The 20,069-nt window shown below is 39.1% G+C and overlaps 1 protein-coding gene across 2 annotated transcripts in view; it reads right to left on the reverse strand.

The window, feature by feature from the left end:
* The window catches only part of BRWD1 (bromodomain and WD repeat domain containing 1), an 85,796-nt gene that overhangs the window by 57,393 nt on the left and 8,334 nt on the right, over window positions 1-20,069 (reverse strand). For both annotated transcript variants that reach the window (XM_081086957.1, XM_081086956.1), the window contains exons 5-15: window positions 17,086-17,236; window positions 14,915-15,013; window positions 14,407-14,567; window positions 11,741-11,962; window positions 9,173-9,273; window positions 7,554-7,624; window positions 5,492-5,592; window positions 3,793-3,833; window positions 2,915-3,013; window positions 1,052-1,202; window positions 93-227 (exon numbers count right to left, since the gene is read on the reverse strand). In XM_081086957.1, coding sequence (XP_080943083.1) covers window positions 93-227; window positions 1,052-1,202; window positions 2,915-3,013; window positions 3,793-3,833; window positions 5,492-5,592; window positions 7,554-7,624; window positions 9,173-9,273; window positions 11,741-11,962; window positions 14,407-14,567; window positions 14,915-15,013; window positions 17,086-17,236 — 1,332 coding nt within the window. The remainder of the gene's footprint in view (window positions 1-92; window positions 228-1,051; window positions 1,203-2,914; window positions 3,014-3,792; window positions 3,834-5,491; window positions 5,593-7,553; window positions 7,625-9,172; window positions 9,274-11,740; window positions 11,963-14,406; window positions 14,568-14,914; window positions 15,014-17,085; window positions 17,237-20,069) is intronic.

Here is a 20,069-nt window from a genome sequence, read left to right on the forward strand (position 1 = left end):
AAAACATGCAGATCTGTATGTGGCTGAACTTGACAATCTAAGTACTGGAAACAAATGCAAGCATGCATGAAGACACCCTGGACTTCACTTACCATATTAAAATAATGTTTCATCTTGGTGCCTTTTGTAACATCCCATATAAATATGCTGCCATCGTGTCCTGCAGATAACATAATTCTGGAATCGAAAGGATGTGTCTCCAGAACAAACACTTCATCAGCATGTCCCTGTAGCCAACAAAGTCACACAGTTAGAGGAGGAGGGGGCTGCAAGTTATAAGTTTCTAATTAAAAATCCATTTGTCAGTATATAAGGGCTTTAAAAAATGTTATTAATTACAGTAATTTATATCAGTATATATACAAATTTCTATTTATTTGGTAATATAAATCAAAGAAACCTGTGTATTAATATATTAATTCCATAGCTTTAAAAATAAAATTATAGTTCAAAACATCATGATTTGTTATATTGAACTAGAGGCCTGGTGCATGAATTCGTGCACGGGTGGGGTCCCTCTGGACGGTCTGCAAGGATCACGCAAAACCCGCAGTCCAACGCCACCTGCAGCTCCTACCTGCTGCTCCCGCTCATCCTGGACCCACTTCGGCTCACGCCCAATCAGTCCCAATCAGGAGAGGCTTGCAGCACTCACCAGCCATGAGTCCTGCGGCTGGCGCCCTCCCAAGGGAAGTGGCCTGGATTGGGCTGAAACTGGCTCTCCGACATCCCCCAAGGGGTCCCGAATTGCGAGAGGGCCAAGGCCAGACTGAGGGACCCCACCAGTGCACGATTGGGCCAGGGAGGGACCGAGAGAGGGCTGCAGGGCGTGTCCAGCCCATCTCGCTCAGTCCCTATCATCCGGACCCCAGTAGCAAGCTAACCTACTGGTCGGAGCATCTGCCCCCTGGTGGTCAGTGCACTTCATAGTGAGCAGTTGAGCAGCCTTAGCATATCATTAGCATATTACGCTTTGATTGTTCCATTGTTCTGCTGTTTGGTCTATTTGCATATTACCCTTTTATTATATAGGAGGATAAGAACTACCTACCAACAAGTTATGAAGCAGTTGTCCAGTATAAGAATTCCACACTTTGAGGACATGATCATTCACAGCTGTGACAACAATGCTATCATTCTGATTCCAAGCTATCATTGTTACTTTGGGTTTCATAAACCTTTCCTCTTCGGAGGTTAAGTCCCTAAGGAAAAAATACACAATGTGTAATTCACTTGGATGGTAGACTATATACAGTGTGTATACAATTCTTTATCTGTACAAAAATAAAGTTCACGTCCTTCCCTTACCAACTCTATAGAGGGTCCAACAGATGTAACCCTTAACAGATTATCTACAAACAGATTAGGGGAAAACCCAAAGGAAGAGGGGATGATTCAGAAGCAGTTCAGAGACTGAATGAAGGGAGATTTTTGGGCACTACTGCTATGCATAAGAGCAAAGCTTTTTCTGCTCTCTACCTTTTCTATTTTTCTTTTTCCTGAACTCAAGCACTAGCAGTAATACTTTCAACTGTTTCTCAGAGATGACAAGAAGCTTTAGAAGACAGCAAGAAGGTGATTCATCTTCATACCCAGTATCTAGAAAAGTGCCTGACAGACAATTTGCTGAACTGTAAACAAGACTGTACTAATCTCTGTATAGTTCCCTATAAACTGTTCCTATGGACCCTGTGGCAAGAACAGTCTTTGATACATAAGTCTGCAATGCACTACAGCCTTTATGAAAATGATATGCAAAGTTTCTCTGTAAAATATAGTCAGAAAAACAGACTATATTTTCTCCCTCCACCCACCCCCTACTATAGTGATTTTTTTTAAATTCCAAAAATCGTATCTACAGAAAAGTAAAATTTGTGTATCTGATATGCCTGAGTTGTTTTGGGTTTTTTTTCCATTGATTTTAAAGCAGGGATGGGGAACATCCACCTATGGACCACAGAAATTATTTGGTCTGGCCCTGCCAAGGTATTAAGGGTAGGTTAATTAAATGTTTGACCAAATATAACCGACTAATTTTTAAGTTGATAATTTTGTATGACCTGAGAATGATGCTATAAATATCCAAATGGCCCTTGGCAGAAAAAGTTTTAGATAAAGGAAGTGGGAGGGAAGGCGAGAGAGGGAGAAGAATGGAGAGGGAGGGAAAGGGGGGGAAGGAGAGAGAGGGAGAGAAAGAGAGAAGAAGGAAGATGGATTTTCTTGTTCTGCTTATTTATGCATTCATTGGTTGATGCTTGTATATGCCCAGACAGGGGATCAAACCTGCAACCTTGGCATATGGCGATGATGCTCTAACCAACTGAGCTACCCAGCCAGGGCATACCTGAGATATTTCTATGGAGGTTAATGGGAAATGAGGACACATTTGTAATACCTTAACCAATAAAGAAATTTTTTAAAAAAATTATAGGTGGCCCAGCTAGTGTGGCTGAGTGTCAACCAATGAACAGGAGGTCACGGTTTGCATCCCGGTTAGGGCACATGCCCGGGTTGTGAGCTCAATCCCCAGTAGAGGGCGTACAGGAGGCACCCAAAAAATGATTCTCATCACTGATGTTTCTATCCTTTCCCTCTCTAAAACCAATAAAAATATATTTTTACATTTTTTAAAAATTATAGGTGGTTTTAAATGCAATACCTAAGAGAAAGTCAATGCTTTGAGAAACAGTAAAAAAATATGTTGTTCTTTCTTACATAAATGTTAAGAACACATTCTTTTTGCTACATGAGATTTAAGTATATCAGACATGCAGGAGGTAGCCCTTCATTTCAACTACAGCTCTTCAGAACAGGAGGTGTTCCCAGTCCCCTGAACAAAGCAATCAACAAACCAAACCAGGGAGAGACCAAGTACTTATGATGTACCTACTTACAACAAACCATCTCAACTTACCCCGAAATTCTAGTAGCCATATCCAATAAAATGCTTCTCCACTCTAACTGCTCAAATCTCCAAATCCGTGCTGTTCCATCTCTGCTGCCACTTAAAAACCTAAAAATATACATAAGAGACCTCACACTCACATCCATGCCACCAACAGCTCCAGTTAAAATCAAAGCAAAAATAAATTTCAGCATAGCTATCTTGACTACAGATAATCTATAGGTGTTAGTTAGGAGGCAAAGCTAAATGGAAAAAAAATCTTGATTTCTAGGATTTGCCTGGCTCTATGAAGCAAAGCACACTTCAAACTCAATCAATAGCTTGTGAAATAAGCTGCGTTTTGAGAAGACAATAGCACCTGAAGGGGGGAAATAGGAAGAATAAAGGCCATGTGGGAAAATTAGTAGGAGCAAAAGCTCCTCCTAAGCCTCCTAACTCTAAGCTCAAATTCATTCATGCTGGCAACTGTGTAAAAATAATCTTTTAACATGTGTTAAAAACTGCAGGTTAGGAAAGGCACTTGAGAAACATTGGGAATTACAAAAAATATATATAATTTCAGTGATCATTTCATTGCAGGATATAGCACAGTCATTGATGAGAAAAGATTTAACTACTCAAACAAGGAATTTCACTTAATTTTTCTGTAAATCAAAAATTTAGCTGATGTAAGCAAAAGGAGACCTACATTTGGTCACAGGAGACAGCAGAAACGACAATTTTAAAACTTATATTTCATGTGTCTCCCACTGCCCCAGACACTTTTCATTCATACAGGGGTTGGCAAACGTAGGCTTAGAATTGTGAATGCAGGACACATTAGCTATATTAATATGTAAAACAGTATATATGCCTAAAAACATACCCACAAATAAAAACACACTTACCGATCACCATTGTTACAAAATTGGATACTATCAACTTTATCCTAAATCAGGGCAAAAAAATAAACACATGTCATCATCAGCATAGTTTATAATCAAACAAAAAGAACAAAACGGTTTTAGAGCTAGAAGCACATTTGGTTTAAAGCAAGAGATTCGCACTTGTGCTGCTCAGCCTATCATTCAAACATGAATTACACATTTAAGTACAAAGACTCTTTATAAATCTAACAGGACTACTAGGACCCTCTTGTCTCAAAGACAGACACATGCAGTAAAATATCTGCATAAAAATTGACATCTGTATAAAGTCAAAATATAAAGGTTTAAGCACCTGAAAACAAGGCTGAATATGATGTTTTATGCTTATATGCAAAAAAAAATTTTTTAATCCTCTCCAAGGATTTTTGTTTTTTAATCCTCACTAGAGAGTATTTTTTCCATTGACTTGTAGAAAGGTTGAAAGAGAGGGAGGGATGGGGAAAGAGAGAAACAGAGAGAAACATCAATGTGAGAGAGAGACATCAACTGGTTGCCTCCTGCACGCACCCTGACCCTTTGCTGAGACAGCCAATGCTCTATCCACTGTGAGCAACACCCGCCAGGGCCCGAGGACTTTTTTTTTTATTATTATTGCTTCTAGAGGCAGGTAGAGGGAGGAGAGGGAGGGAGAGCGGAAGGGAGAGAAAGAGGGGAACAGCAATCAGTTGCCTCCCACACATGCCCAGACCAGAGATCGGGAATTGAACCCCCACAACCCTATTGGTGCACAGGACAATTCTCCAACCAAGCCACCCAGCTGCGGCTTTTTTTCTTTTAAAGTGATTTGAATATGTTTACCAAATAACCTCACAAAACTTAATTTAGGAGAAAACTTAACCTACTAAAACCAATAATCCAGAATACTGAGTTATCTATAATAATAAAAGCATAATATGCTAATTAGACCGGACAGCTGAACATCGTTCCGGACAAAGCCACAGTGGCTGCGAGGGCCAACGGCAGGCAGCCGTGGTGGCTGCAAAAGCCAAGGACAGGCAGCTGCTGCAGCCCGCTGTGTTGGGGTGATGGGGGTGGGCCTAAACTGTCTCAGTAGGGCATCCCCTGAGGGCTCCCAGACTGTGAGAGGGGGCAGGCCAGGCTGAGGGACCCCCACCCTCCAGTGCAAGAATTTTCATGCACCAGGCCTCTAGTACATTAATAACATAACATTCTGATTTCATAGCCTAACATACTCAAATCAACTGTCATAATCAAGATTCTGACTTAGTCCTGGTCAGTGTGCTCAGTGGTTGGAGCATCGGCCTGCATATTGAAGGGTCTCGTATTTGATTCCCAACCAAGGGCATGTACCTCGGTTGCAGGTTTGTTCCCCTGCCCCAGTTGGGGTGCGTGCTGGAGGCAACCAATCGATGTGTTCTCTCCCATCAATCTTTCTCTCTCTCCCTCCTTTACTCTCTCCCTCTCTTTTCTCTTCCTCCTCCTTCCTTCCCTCCTTTCCACTCTCTCTAAAAATCAATGGAAAAAATATCCTCGGGTGAGGATATTTAAATACAATTCCTCCAACAATTAAGTTAAAATCTTAACCCAATTAATTCAATTATTTTAAAAATTCATATCAATTTGTCAGCAATATTTGACTATATACTAATAGGAATATTACTACAATTAATCTACAGAATTTTAAAACATGAATACTTACAGTGTGGCTTTCAAGTTCTGCGATTTTTTCAGGTGCTTCAAAACCCAAAAAATACATTCTGATTACATGATCAGTACTACCAGTGGCTAAAAACATACCACCTGAAATAAAAATGTTAAGGTTTAAAAATCCAGTTTGTAACAAGTATCTGCACAAACCAAAGTTCTATATTGAATTCAGCAAGATCTCTTATTCCAACAGTTTACCTCAACAGATCCATTTCCCAATTCACTATATAAAGATATTTTAAAATTAATATAACACTGTAAAATTAGGTTTATAATAAGAAATATATATTTGCTCTTCGTCCCCATTATGGCACAGAGCTCCTAAAACCTTCGGAATTTCTTAAGTGACAAAAGTGATAAAGGTGTCTTGATAGTCTTAAACCCATTTCAACCACAACAGAGTTTACATTAACAAAGTGACTTTTAAACCGGTTTGGCTCAGTGGATAGAGCGTCGGCCTGCGGACTGAAAGGTCCCAGGTTCGATTCCGGTCAAGGGCATGTACCTGGGTTGCGGGCATATCCCCAGTAGGAGATGTGCAGGAGGCAGCTGATCGATGTTTCTCTCTCATCGATGTTTCTAACTCTCTATCTCTCTCCCTTCCTCTCTGTAAAAAATCAATAAAATATATTTTAAAAAAAACAACAACAAAGTGACTTTTAGAAAGCACCTGAGGAGGAGGGGGAGGGCTGACTGCCAGGAGAACCAGCCATGTGATTAGAGGATAGGAACTTTCAGTCCAACCTCTGGGGAGGGAGAAGGGAGTTTAAACAATCACCCTGGTCAATGATTTATTCAATTATGTCTATATAAGGAAGCCTCCACAAAAACCCAAAAGGACAGATTTCAGGGAGCTTAAAAGGAGGAATTCATGACAATACTCAGTAGGTCAGAAGCACAAGTGAGATAAGGAAAGGGAGCATCATGTAGGACTGAGCCCTTAACCTATGGCATCTCACTATTCTCTAGGTCAGGTGAGGAACACCTTTTTTCTGTCAATAATTATGATGGATAATTATAACACATTCACAGGCCAATACAAAATTATCAGCTTAAAAATTAGCCTGCTATATGTGGTAAACATTTAATTAACTCACCCCTAATGCCTTGGGCAAGGCCAACCAAATGATTTTGTGGCCTTATACAGCCCAAGGGCCAGAAGCTCCCCATCCCTGCTCTACGAAGATAGTATCTGAACTGGGTTCAACTGTAGGGAACCCAGCTGGAGTGAAAGAATTACTTGATGGTGCTGGGGGAAAAATCAGATGGGGCTTTAATTTTTAAAAGTTAATATGGAAATGTTTGTTATTGCCCCATTTTATTAGTTGTGGCAAAGACCTTAAGTGCAGCTGCTCTAAAAAATGTTTGGCAAAAGGGGCTCTGCTTTCTAGACTTTACATACCTAAATCTAGCTATCTATATATGTGAAAGCCTAAGCAACCAAACAACCGAAAGCTATGATGCGCACTGACTACTAGGGGGCAGACACTCAATGCAGGAGCTGCCCTCTGGTGGTCAGTGTGATCTCTACAGCCAACCACCCTGTTCGCCCGCCAGGCCGAGGAACCTGACCCGTGCACCAGGCCTCTAGTGGAATATAAAGTTCACCTGCTGAAGTTTTCAGACTTTTATAGGGAAAACATCCTTGACCGCTCCTAAACAGAAAGGTTAGCACACGAGTTCACTGTGCAAGAAAAGAAAATGGGGAATAATTTCACCAAGATGTGTGGAAAACAAATTTAAACTACCAAAAATATGCCATTTAGCCTGTTAAAGGAAAATCACAATTTTGGTATACACCTGGGGTACATGACTCAGGAACCACTGATGTGCACTCCTAGAGCTTCCTCTTCTACCACTGACTCTGATTACTACTCAACATCATAAAAAGGCAGAATGGGAGAGTGAAAGACAAGAAGGCGGCTAATGAAATGAACGTCACGGATTAAACCTAAAGAAATGAACATAAGTCATTTACCATCTCTCTGATAAAGGCTTTTAGCAATAAGTGGTCATTCAATAAATGCTAAAGTTAAACTGAAACAAGTGCTTACCAACACTAAAAGAAGAACAAAGCATTTGAACACCTGGTCTGGGCTTTTCAGTAAACTTCAAGGGACGTGCACTATAAAAGATGATGTTTTAAAATACTTTAGTTATACACATTAACATGGTTTAAATATTAATTTTAAGCTAACTTTAAATATTATGATGTTATTTCTATAGTGCCTCACAGCATACCAAGTATTTCCACATATGCTATTATAGCTAGATGGATTTTAGAAGACTGTTCAATCCCCATCTTCACTGATCCTCTACACAGAAACGGCAGGCCTACTAACCCCATCTTGTCACTGAGGTGACTGCAGCTCAGAGAGTCTAAGTCAGGGGTGGGCAAACTTTTTGACTCGAGGGCCACAATGGGTTCTTACACTGCACCAGAGGGCCGGAACAAAAGCATGGATGGAGTGTTTGTGTGAACTAATATAAATTCAAAGTAAACATCATCACATAAAAGGGTACAGTCTTTTTTTTTTTTTTTAGTTTTATTCATTTCAAATGGGCCGGATCCTGGCCAGCGGGCCGTAGTTTGCCCACGGCTGGTCTAAGTGATCCCATTATTGAGGCTGCAGAGCATAAAACCACCAGGGTATAGACTGCCAACAAAAATGGAATGCAAGCCACACATGTAACTTTAAATTTTTTAGAAGTCACATTAAAAGTAAAAGGAGCCCTAGCTGGTTTTAACTCAGTGGATAGAGCATCAGCCTGCGGAATGAAGGGTCCCAAGTCTGATTATGGTCAAAGGCACATGCCCGGTTTGCCGCCTCAATCTCCAGTAGGGGGCATACAGGAGGCAGTCGATCAATGATTCTCTCTCATCATTGATGTTTCTCCCTCTCCCTTCCTCTCTGAAATCAATAAAAATACATACTTTTAAAAAGTAAAAGGAGATAAAACAATTTTATTTCATTTAACCCAATATATCCAAAATATCACATTAGTAACATTTTAATGAGAACTTTAGATATTCTTTTCTTCACATTAATTCTTTGAAATATTTCAGAGCATAATGAATACTTTTAATACACCTCAATTTGAACATTTTCATCAAATACTATATTCAGTTTTCTTAAAACTTATAGCTGAAAAACTAAATTCACATACTCAAGTGGTTTGAAATATGCCTACAAGTTTTGTAATAACTAAATCAAGTATCAATATTTAAACCTAATTTAATTCAGGTCCTCAATAACACTAGCCACATCTGAAGTGCTTCATAGTCACATATGGCCAGTAGGTACTGTATTGGGACAGCACAGGTCCAAAATCCAGGGATTCTGATTCTTAAATGACCCTGCCTAAACTTCTATGTATCTAATTATACATTTCTAATACTTTTCAAAATCTTTCACACACATACTATCTCTTTTTTTCTTTCACAAAAATGTGCCCACTAACATAGAATAGCTATGCTTCTCTTATATATCCAACTATTTAAACAGCAAATTGTAAACAGTAAGTAGTCAATATGACATATATCCTGTATATAATAAAAATTAAGTTCAAAAGTAAAAAGCCAACCATAATCTATAATTTCTCTTTATAACCAAACTTCATTAGACTAAACCATAACATTAAAGAATACTTATTAACGATTAAAGTCACTTACCTAAATTTCAAAGATTCTAAATCCCACTGCCAAAAACAAACTGTCCCGTCAGCACCAGTAGAAACCATGTATCTTTGAGAGCCTTTGGCCATTGGGCTAAACTAAAAAACAATAACATATACAACTCAGTTTCCTGAGCTTCTACTAAAGTTAGAGTTTTTCAAAATTAACATCAACTGACTCTATAAAATATAAGAAATCCAAAAATATAAGTGACACTATTGTAGTGAAAGCATAACCTATAAAAAAGTAAAAGTCTATCTCGCCCTGGCTGGTGTTAGTAAGTGATTAGAGTGGCAGCCTGTGCACTGAAGGGTTCAATTCCTGGTCAAGGACATGTACCTGGGTTGCAGGGTCAATCCTGGGACAAAATTGGGCACATGCAGGAGTCAGCTGATCAATGTGTCTCTCTCTCCCTGCCTTTCTCCCTCCCTCCCTTCCACTCTCTCTAAAAATCAATGGAAAAATATCTTCATGTGAGGATTAACAACAAAAAAAGTCAATTCTATGTCAAATTAACTTATAGATGTCATGTGATCTCAGTAAAAGATTATTTTCAAAACTAATAAACAAGAAGAGTCAGAAAAACATTTACAAAGAGAAAGTAAAGTATGGGGCGCGGCTACAGTGTTTTGGACAGGTTCAAGCCTTGGACTAATGAGAGGGCACAGTCCTCTCGTGGCCACATGCAAGTCCCAGCTTGGATGGCAGAGCCTTCCCAGAACAATTAGCCAACAGCTATAGCTGTAAGCTTGAACCTGTGGTCCGAACATGTGGCCCCACGTGCCTGAGTGATAGAGTTCAGGTGCATGTAGTTGAGTGGGATTGAAACCCTTGAGAATGCTGTAAACATCTTGATCACACCCTTACTTTGCCTTGTGGCATCTGCTATAAAATAAAGACACGGCTGGTGGGGGCTGGCGCTGTCCATCAGAGGGGCAGCGTCCCACCAAGACCCAGCTTTCATTCTCTTGTCTGTCTTTTCTAAGCCTTTCATCATCCCCACTCAGGGTCACTGAACCAGGCTGAGGTGGCATGAGTATGCCATGGCCGTGCCAGCTCCCCACAGTAAAGACCTAGCCCTGTCAATATGAAAGCACATCACCAAGCCTCAATAATCAAAACTATGGGCCACAGTAATTACAATGACAGAACAACCAGTGGAAAAAATATAAACTCCAAATTGGACCCTAATATAAGACTTAAGTAAGATAAAGGTGCCAGCTCAAATCAGCTGGGCAAACAATGAATCTCTGCATAAATGGTAAAGGATTAACTGTAGAGGAAAAAAGCTGGATCTATCCTCCAGACTGTACACAAGATAAATTCCAAGTGAATCACAATTTAAACATTTTTTTCAAACCCATAAACATAATACAAGAAAATGCAAAAATCATGCTAACTTTAGAATAGGACTGAGATTTGTATTAAATAAAATATCAACTGTGCTACACAAACAAGGTAGAGAAAAAAGTTTGACTTGGTCCAGAGATATCCAAGAAGGCTTAAAAGATGAAGAGGAAAACACAAAGAAAATAAGAAACACATACTAGGCAAAGAAATAATATGAACAAAAGTACAAACTTGATAGAGAATATGGCATATATGACAGCAATGGAAAGACCTATATGACTAAAGTGTTCATTTTTGGAAGCGGTGGTAAAATGAGTACAGAAGCTGGGCCCAGTAACAGCAAAGTAAAAGCTGCAGTTATCAAATAAAACATTAAAGGCAACAAAAAGATTTGTCTGATGGCAATATATAATATTGATTGAAAGGAAGCAGGTAAGTTAAAGAGCCAAGAATCAACCCAAACAATCCAATTAATCTAGGAACCTTAACCTCGACCTCTCCTTCCCCCAGAATGGGGAGGAAAGCCAGGAAGAAACAAATGCAACTTGCTGACTCATGAGACATTCAAGACAAGGAGCTTAACAAGGAAAGACCAGTACTGCCACTAGCAGAAAAGAAAGAGGAAAAATAGGTTTTAGAGATTTTTAGACAATTCACATACTTATCATTATAACATCTCAGAGAGTATAGTTTTTAATCTATTTTTTTATTTTTATATACTTTGTAAGGAAAGCAGGATTTAACCTATGACTTCAAAGAAGTTTCTTCCAATCTCCATCTCATCAAGTATACAAAATGAAGGGTTTAAATGATGAAAGTGACTATTTAAACTTAAGTTCTAGAATATGGACTAAAAATAAGCTTAAATATACTTCAGCACATTTAATTAGCTTATCAAAATCCACAAATTTTAAGGTAGAAAAACCATTAACCTCTCACCAGTTTGTAATTGACTCATTCAGTTCAACCATAAACCAAAAGGAAGCAGTAAGTCATCCATTAAGAGTGCACTTAAATTAGCTCTAACCGAATTACACGTTTATTAAATCACCCTTCCAAGATTCATGGAAGTATGATTAATTACATATTTTTTCTTTATTACTAAATTTAAAATAGATACTTACTAAGCATTTTACTATTCCTTATCTCCAAAGAGAAAGAGTTTAAAAGAAAAAAAAGGAGACTATACAAATGTGCCCATGAACATGAGTTTACCTGTAAAGATGTAATTGACCCTGTGTGTCCCTGAAGCACAGCAACTGGGGCACAAGTTCTCAAGCACCACACTCTAATTATTTTATCACAGCTCCCTGCAGCAATCATTGTATTCTCATAGTTTACTGCCATATCTGAAATTTCTGCAGAATGACCCCTTAATGTGGATAACAGGCGGCCATTATGTGTTGACCAAATCTTCACCAAACAATCATCTGAACCCTAAGAAAAAAAATCCCAAAATAAATGTTAATACGGAAGTCTTTCACATCATTTAAAAGAGTATCATTTACATGTCACTCAAATTATCTATAACTCCTCCTCTTTCCAACTGTAGAATTCTCTGTAGATTACAAGACTCATGCTGAGAACACTTATAAAGTTTTTTCTTCAAACCGAAGAATGTCTACATAAATATATTGTGAAGCTTTCATTTCTATGAATGAGATCACATTATAAATACTATCTTCCCAAAATTCTCTGCCAAGTAATAAGTCCAACTAAAAATTCATGGCTCGCCCAGCAAGTGTTGCTCAGTGGTTAGTGTTGGCCTGCACACTGGAGGGTTTCAGGTTCAAATCCCAGTCAGGGCGTATGCTGGAAGCAACCTATTTTGTCTCTCTCTCACATTGATGCTTTTGTCTCTTTATCTCTCTGTCTCCTTCCTTCTCCCCTCCATTCTACTCTCTCTAAAAATCCATGGAGCCGAGCCGGTGTTGCTTAGTGGTTGAGCATCAACCTATGAACCAGAAGGTCCTGGTTCGCTTCCCAGGCAGGGCACAAGCCTGGGTTGTGGGCTCAATCCCCAGTAGAGGGCAAGCAGGAGGCAGCCAATCAATGATTCTCTCTCATCATTGATGTTTCTATCTCTCGCTCTCCCTTCCTCTCTGAAATCAATAGAAATGTATTTTTTTTTAAAATCAATGGAAAAAAAAATCCTTGGATGAGGATTAAAAAATAAAAAGTTCATTGCTCGCCTATTTCAATGAACAATGGTTAAGTGTCAGTTTAGTTCACATCAAGGTACATAATTTGGTAAGTATTAGGACAGATTTACATTTCACAGGCTGAAATACAAGAGTAGTTGTTCCCTGGCCAACGAGCTCAGTGGTTGAGTGTTGACCTATGAACCAGAAGGTCATGGGTTCAATTCCCGGTCAGGGCACACGCTCAGGTTGCAGGCTTGATTCCCAGTGTGGGTCATGATGGAGGCAGCCGGTCAATGATTCTCTCCCATCATGGACGTTTCTATCTCTCTCTCCCTCTCCCTTCCTCTCTGAAATCAATAAAATATATAGATTTTTTTTAAAAAGAGTAGTTGTTCCCAAAAATAACTAAAAAATGGAATAGCACCCTCATTTTAAATAACCAAACAACAGAGTCAAAACTTATAGTACCAGCCAACATCCATCCATTCCATAATATTTGAGTAGAGCAGTGATTCTCAACCTTCTGGCCCTTTAAATACAGTTCCTCATGTTGTGACCCAACCATAGAATTATTTTCGTTGCTACTTCATAACTGTAATGTTGTTACTGTTATGAATCGTCATGTAAATATCTGATATTCAGTATGGTCTTAGGCGACCCCTGTGAAAGGATCATTCGACTGCCAAAGGAGTCGCGACCCACAGGTTGAGAACCGCTGGAGTAGAGTATCTACTTTGAAGCTTACAACTGAGAAATAAAATTTGAACAAGAAGTCCATCCTAATTTTCCCTTAAAACATTAAAAATATAAATTAAATTCCAAATAATTACATATAGTTTTTTAATAATTATAAAATAATATTTCAGTGTTTAAATAATCAATTCCCCTGGATTGGTGAGTACTCAATGTGAATATGAGTTATGAATCACCTGTAGAGAGTCGGATATTGGTGGGAGGGATTTTGGTTTGATTTTGGTTAATACACATAGTAGAAATTAATCTAACTGAGTAGGTCTAAAATGGGCTAAAAAGTATTAGGAATACATAAGCATCCTTGACGATAATGCCCAAGAACCACTGCTCTAAATCAATGTCTCACAACCACCACACAAGGCCTATCTGCATCTGAATCACTTGGGAAACTAAATAAAAATACAGATATAGCCCAGCTGGTGTGGGTCAGTGGTTGAGCATTGACCCATGAACCAAGAGGTTACTGGGGTTCAATTCAGTCAGGGCACATGCCCAGGTTTCAGGCTTGCTCCCCAATAGGGTCATACAGGAGGCAGCTGATGGATGTTTGTCTCTCAATGTTTCTCTCTCTCTAAAATCAATAAAGACATTTTTTTAGAAAGGCAAATCTGCCCAGCCAGCATGGCTCGGTGGCTGAGCATCAAGCTGTGAACCAGGAGGTCACGGTTCAAGTCCCGGTCAGGGCACATGCCCCAGTTTTGGGCTTAATCCCCGGTGTGAGGTGTACAGGAGGCAGCCAATCAATGATTCTCTCCCATCATTGATGTTTCTCTCTCTCTCTGTCCCTCTCCCTTCCTCTCTGAAATCAATAAAAACATATTTTTTAAAAAAGGCAAATTTATGGGCCCACACTGGACCTACTGAGTCAAAATCCTGAGGATGGGAAACATGGAATCTATGTATTTTATAAGACTTCTTCAAAGATTCTGGTGAACACCAAAGTGCGCCAGATGATAACAAATGGAGTTTAAAATATTAACTCACTGTAAAGATTCTATGTCCTGTCCTATCAAATGCTACACAGTAAACAGCAGATAGATGTCCAAGAATCCTTCTGTGCATTTTTATATGCTGGTACATGGTTCCTGGAAATGCTGTGCTAAAAGTGGAACACCCTGTGAGTTGTTTGCCTCGATGTATCTCCACTAGGAAACAAAAACAACAAAAATGGTTAAGAGGGTGCCAGTATGTAAAAAGCTGAGAACTCCAAAACAAAAGCCTATGTTCAAGAAACAAGGACCCAAGTTTCTCTCCAGTTCTGTTCTCCTATAATCACTGGTACAGACTTTTTGTTATAATAAAATTGTTTTTCATTCATTTTTATTACTTTTAGTAATTATTTTAGAAAAACAAATGTGAAAATTGATCCTTGTTACTACTAAAACAACATACTACCACCAGTATTTACTTTTACATGTTAGCATAGCAGTTACAAAATTGGTCAAGAAATTAAAAGAATGGTATCAGAATTTGAAAGGCCAGCCTCACTTACCAAGACTTGGTGGGTAACCGTAATTCACTGGCATTTCAGGAGGTCTTCCTCTATGAAGAGCAGCAAAGGCAGAGCCCTTCCAAACTGTGTGCCTGCAGTCTTTAAAATGAATTTTAGATACACATAAAATCTTGAAAGTTAACCCCAATAAGGATTTTATAGAATACTTACGTATATTTTAATAAACTGTTTATTCAAAGTTTTACCAACTAATAATATACTTTAACAGAAAATCCCTAGAAGTTTATTAGACTATTTCTGAAGGGGGAAAAAATTTAAGACATCTCAGATACAACAACAACTAACATTGTGTAGCACTTTACAATTTACAAAGTGCTTTCCACATACATTATCTCATGGAATCCTCACAACAACCCTGTGAGGTAGGTATTAATTGCCAATTTACAAGTGAGGTAACTGAGGCTCAAAGGTTCCAGGACCTTTAAAGAGATCCACTACAAATGATCAGTCAAGATGGGCCACAAAACCAGGTCTTTTGACTCCAAGTCCCATTCAATGCCAAATAAGTTTTTATTTTTCAATGTGGAATTATTCCATACAATAGTAACAATAAAAAGTCTTCATCACAACTGATTCAACTTTCCAAAAATGGAAATTTTTGTAGGGAAATTTTTAAGTCTTTGATTTTCATGAAAATCCTTGATTTAATTGTTTAAATGTTACTGACTTTTAAAATTAACGTAGGCCAATATTACCATGACTTTAATCTCCTCCGGAAATATTGACAAAATTAAAATGGCTTTCCTCTTGTTTACGGGTCATGGCTGATCTTTATACAAGAGCATATATGTAGAATCTGTGAGTCTGAACACTAACCCTAATTGCCCATCCCCCTTTGACCTACCAGTGAATATACCAAGAAAAAACATCTGCCCCTCTATAGGAGGAAGCAGCAGAACACAGACTATGCTGTGCTAGAAATTAGCTTCTTCACAACTGAAAGAGGATGGGAAGAAAGGCATCCTGCTAAACCTCCACTGAGCCTCGGGTGCCCCAAACAAACAGGCATATTATGTTTTACATGAATGGATTCATTACCACTATCATGATCAAAGAGCAGTTACTAGGCATCCTCCGTGGCACTAGTGCAAAACAAACAGAGAAATATAGTCCCTACCCCTAGGACAGCTTGGTGAAGTCTCTTCTAAGGTCTGCCAGTTCTAAAGCAGTGCTCATCACAAAATGACATTGAGCTTGACACAAGTTAAGAAAACAGGCTACCCAGGCAACCACTATATAACAACCTAAAACAGAATAATACAAGGTGAATAGGAACACAGAAGAAAGAAGAATATGAACAGTTTCCTGATTCAAGCCACAGTGTGGCATAGCCATAGAGCACTAAGAAACAACTAAAGCTGACAAACCGGTCTGGCATGGAACCAAGAGGGGAGGCTGGTTCTCTCTCAGTCAAGCTTTATACTGGTGGTACATCTAAAAGGCAGCATCACGTGAGCAAGAGATCTTAAAAATAATCACGGGGATGAACTTGAGGTATGCTCAAGATCAGAAGAGCCAACATTCTTGCCATTTGCAGTTAAGCCACGTTGTATACATAGATCATATCACATACATGTACTTAGTCTGAGTGATTTATACCACACTAACAGAGAAAGAACAGCAATTCCAACAGTTTGCTATCACATAACTTAGCAAAAAAATTAAGTTGGTGAAAAAAGAACCATGCAATTACACATTTTGGGTGCTTTTTTTCAAACTGCTACCAAATTTAGAAAATCACTTCCCCTTTATAACAAAGGGCTTTCAAAGATCTAAATATCAAATGAAATAATTCTAGCATTTAAAGAGTTTATTAGACACATACAATTACATTCAATGAAGTTATAAGTGAGCTACAAATGGAAAATTAAGAACTCACATTGATAAAACCTCAAACACATCTCTGAATAAATTCAAACTTTTTAGCTTAACATCTATACCTTCATTTTTTTTAATGCAGAAGGACCCATTAAACACTTACGCAATAAAATTCAATGTCTATGCTAAATGCAGAGAATTTTATGTTTATAGTCCACAGCATGGTATATTGTTACATATCACCTTTCTTCCACAATGCTCACGTTACTTCACAATTATAGTAATTATTAAGCTAGTAATACAAAGCAGAACACTTCTTCAAATTAAGGTACCTTTTGCTGTACGTAGCAAAGACTGCCTTCCTGCACCAAGTAAAGAAGTGACTCTTGAAATACTGGGTGGAATTTCTTTATCCAACATGGGACCGATGCGCTGGCAGATTTGCAACAGATGATCAGGAGCCACATGCTTATTGGACAAGACCTGAGTGGAGAGCAAGTTTCAAAAGCATTTTATAACAGTACCAAAAATATTAAATACTTAGGAAAAGTCTGGCAAAACGTGAAAACCATGTACAATGAAAACGATAAAACATTACTAAAAGAAATTAAAGAAGATTTAAATAAACAGTAAATTGATGTACAGAGTTGCCGGGAGCCGGTCCATCCTTGCTGTTTCAAGGGACCTGGCATATATGGCATACGGTTCTTAATATGTTTGCTCACCTTCTTGGCACTATGTGTTTTAACCAAGGTCACCTCTCCGAGAAAGGTTGAATCCCCAGGTAGGGATTTTCCCCTGAAGTTAGGGAGGGAATAAAACCTCTTAACTAAGTGCCAGGCGGGTAATTAATCATTTTAACTACGAACAATCATGCTTAAGCTACGTAATTTTTACTCCCTGGAATGGAGATAAGAAACGCCCTAACCTTTGGAATAGAGATTGATAGGATTGGAATCAACTGGTATAAATACAGATGCAACAAGACCGCGAGAGACAGAACCTAGGCACAGAACCTACACAGAACGTTTTCTAGAGACAGAAGAACTTCGCTGGAGAGAACATGGCAAAAGATCCTGGACAGAAACTGGCCTCAGAACCTAGAGACAGAACCTAGCGAGAGAACATGGCAAAAGATCCTGGACTGAACCTGACTACAGAAATTGGCAAGAGAACCTGACTAGAACCTGGTGACTGAACCTGGCTGGAGAACCTGGACAGAACCTGGCTGGAGAACCTAGCGAGGGAACATGGCTACAGAACCTGGCTGGAGAATCTGGAGAACCTAGCAAGAGAACATGGACACAGAACCTGGCTGGAGATCCTAAGCAGAACCTCTCTGGAGATCGAGACCAGAACTTGGATGGAGATCCTGGCTAGGCTGCTGATCAACTGAACGCTGTCTCCGTGTCATTCCTTCTTCGCCGACTCCGTCCACACCTTTGGGGACCCCTGGACCCGCTGGGGTTGGACCCCGGCACAGAGTCAAAGCTATCCCAATCAAAATCCAGGCATGTTTTTTGTAGAAATTGACAATTGCAATCTAAAATTCATATGCAAATGCAATGGCCTAGAAAAGCCAAAGTACCTTTAAAAAAAAAAGTTAAAAGAGTTAACAATATCTGACTTCATAGCTTGTTATATAAGGATGACTGATTTTTGATAAAGGTTCAAAGGAGAAAAGATAATCTTTTGAACATATGGTGCTGAAATAAATGGATATCCATTGTCAAAAATACTAACTACGATCCAACATCATACCATAAACAAAAATTATCTCAAGGCAGATCATTGATTTAAAAGTATAATCTAAAGCCATAAAACTTATATAATAAAACACTGAAAAAATCTTTATGACGTTAGATTAGGCAAATATTTCTAATGACACCAAAAGCACAATCCACAAAAACAAATAAATTGGACTTCATCCAAACAAACAACTTCGGGTTTTTTCAAAAGGCACTGTTAATGAATGAAAAGACGACCCACAGACTAAAAGAATGTATTTGCAAATCACTTATCTGAAAAGGACTTGCAAAACTCAATAATTAAAAAAAAAAAAAACCCTTACTTTTAAAAATGAGCAAAAGATTTGAACAAACACTTCACCAAAGAAGATATACAGATGGCAAATAAACACATGAAACGATACTCAACATCATTGGTAACTGATGAATACAAAATAAAATCATGAGATATCATGTGTGCAGGGAGGCAACAAGTGACAAAGTGACAGAACACCCAATCACACACCCTAGGGATGACTCATAGTCTGAGTGTCACCTTGGGAAGTGCCTTGAAAGCGTCACACATAATTCCAATTTTATCAGTGGGTGCCCCCCCTGAGGGAGCACCCGAATGAGTGGTTCCCAGAAGCTAGTAAAACACCAGACTCCTGCCTGGCACCACTTCGGGGGGTGGAGGGGGGGCGGGGACAAGCTCAGACACACCCCCACCGGTGACCAGGGGTTTCACCTCCAGGAAGACAGGAGCACCGGGTGGCCCCCTCCCATTGACAGGACCATGGTGCAGTGGGGCAGGGGGTTGGGGTAAAGTCTGTGGGAGAACAGCCAGGTCTCCTGACTCCCAGCGGGCCCAGTCATCCCTAAACTTCCAAGAGGGCGTATCACTTTTTAGTTACACCCTTATAGAAAAGCCACTTCAAACATTTACATGTAAATACAGGCAAATGTAAAGACTTAAAATTGAGGCTCTACCAGAGGTCTTTTCCAAACAGATGTCTCTCAATTTGGAACCAGCTTCAAGTATACCAATGATAACACAACCGACTTATACCAGATCAAAGTGGGTAGGACACTCTCCTGGAGTCCCAGCCCTACAACTAACTAGTTATGGAATCTTGGACAAGGTATTTTCTAAGACCCCAATTCTTATTCAAAAGTAACAATAGGCCGAAACCGGTTTGGCTCAGTGGATAGAGCGTTGGCCTGCGGACTGAAGGGTCCCAGGTTCGATTCCGGTCAAGGGCATGTACCTGGGTTGCGGGCATATCCCCAGTGGGAGATGTGCAGGAGGCAGCTGATCGATGTTTCTCTCTCATCGATGTTTCTAACTCTCTATCTCTCTCCCTTCTTGTCTGTAAAAAATCAATAAAATATATTTAAAAAAAAAAAAAAGTAACAATAGGCAAAATTATGTGCTTACAAATTACAAGATACACACCTAAGTAGTTTAAGGTTTTGACTAATTCCTCTCTACATTAATGATAATAGCTAACATTTACATAGTGATTACAGACACTAAGAACTTTATATATACTAACTTATTATACCTCCCAACTATTTATCCTCATTTT

This window comes from Myotis nattereri (genome assembly GCF_964212035.1).
Source record: "Myotis nattereri genome assembly, chromosome: 3".
Taxonomy (NCBI): domain Eukaryota; kingdom Metazoa; phylum Chordata; class Mammalia; order Chiroptera; family Vespertilionidae; genus Myotis; species Myotis nattereri.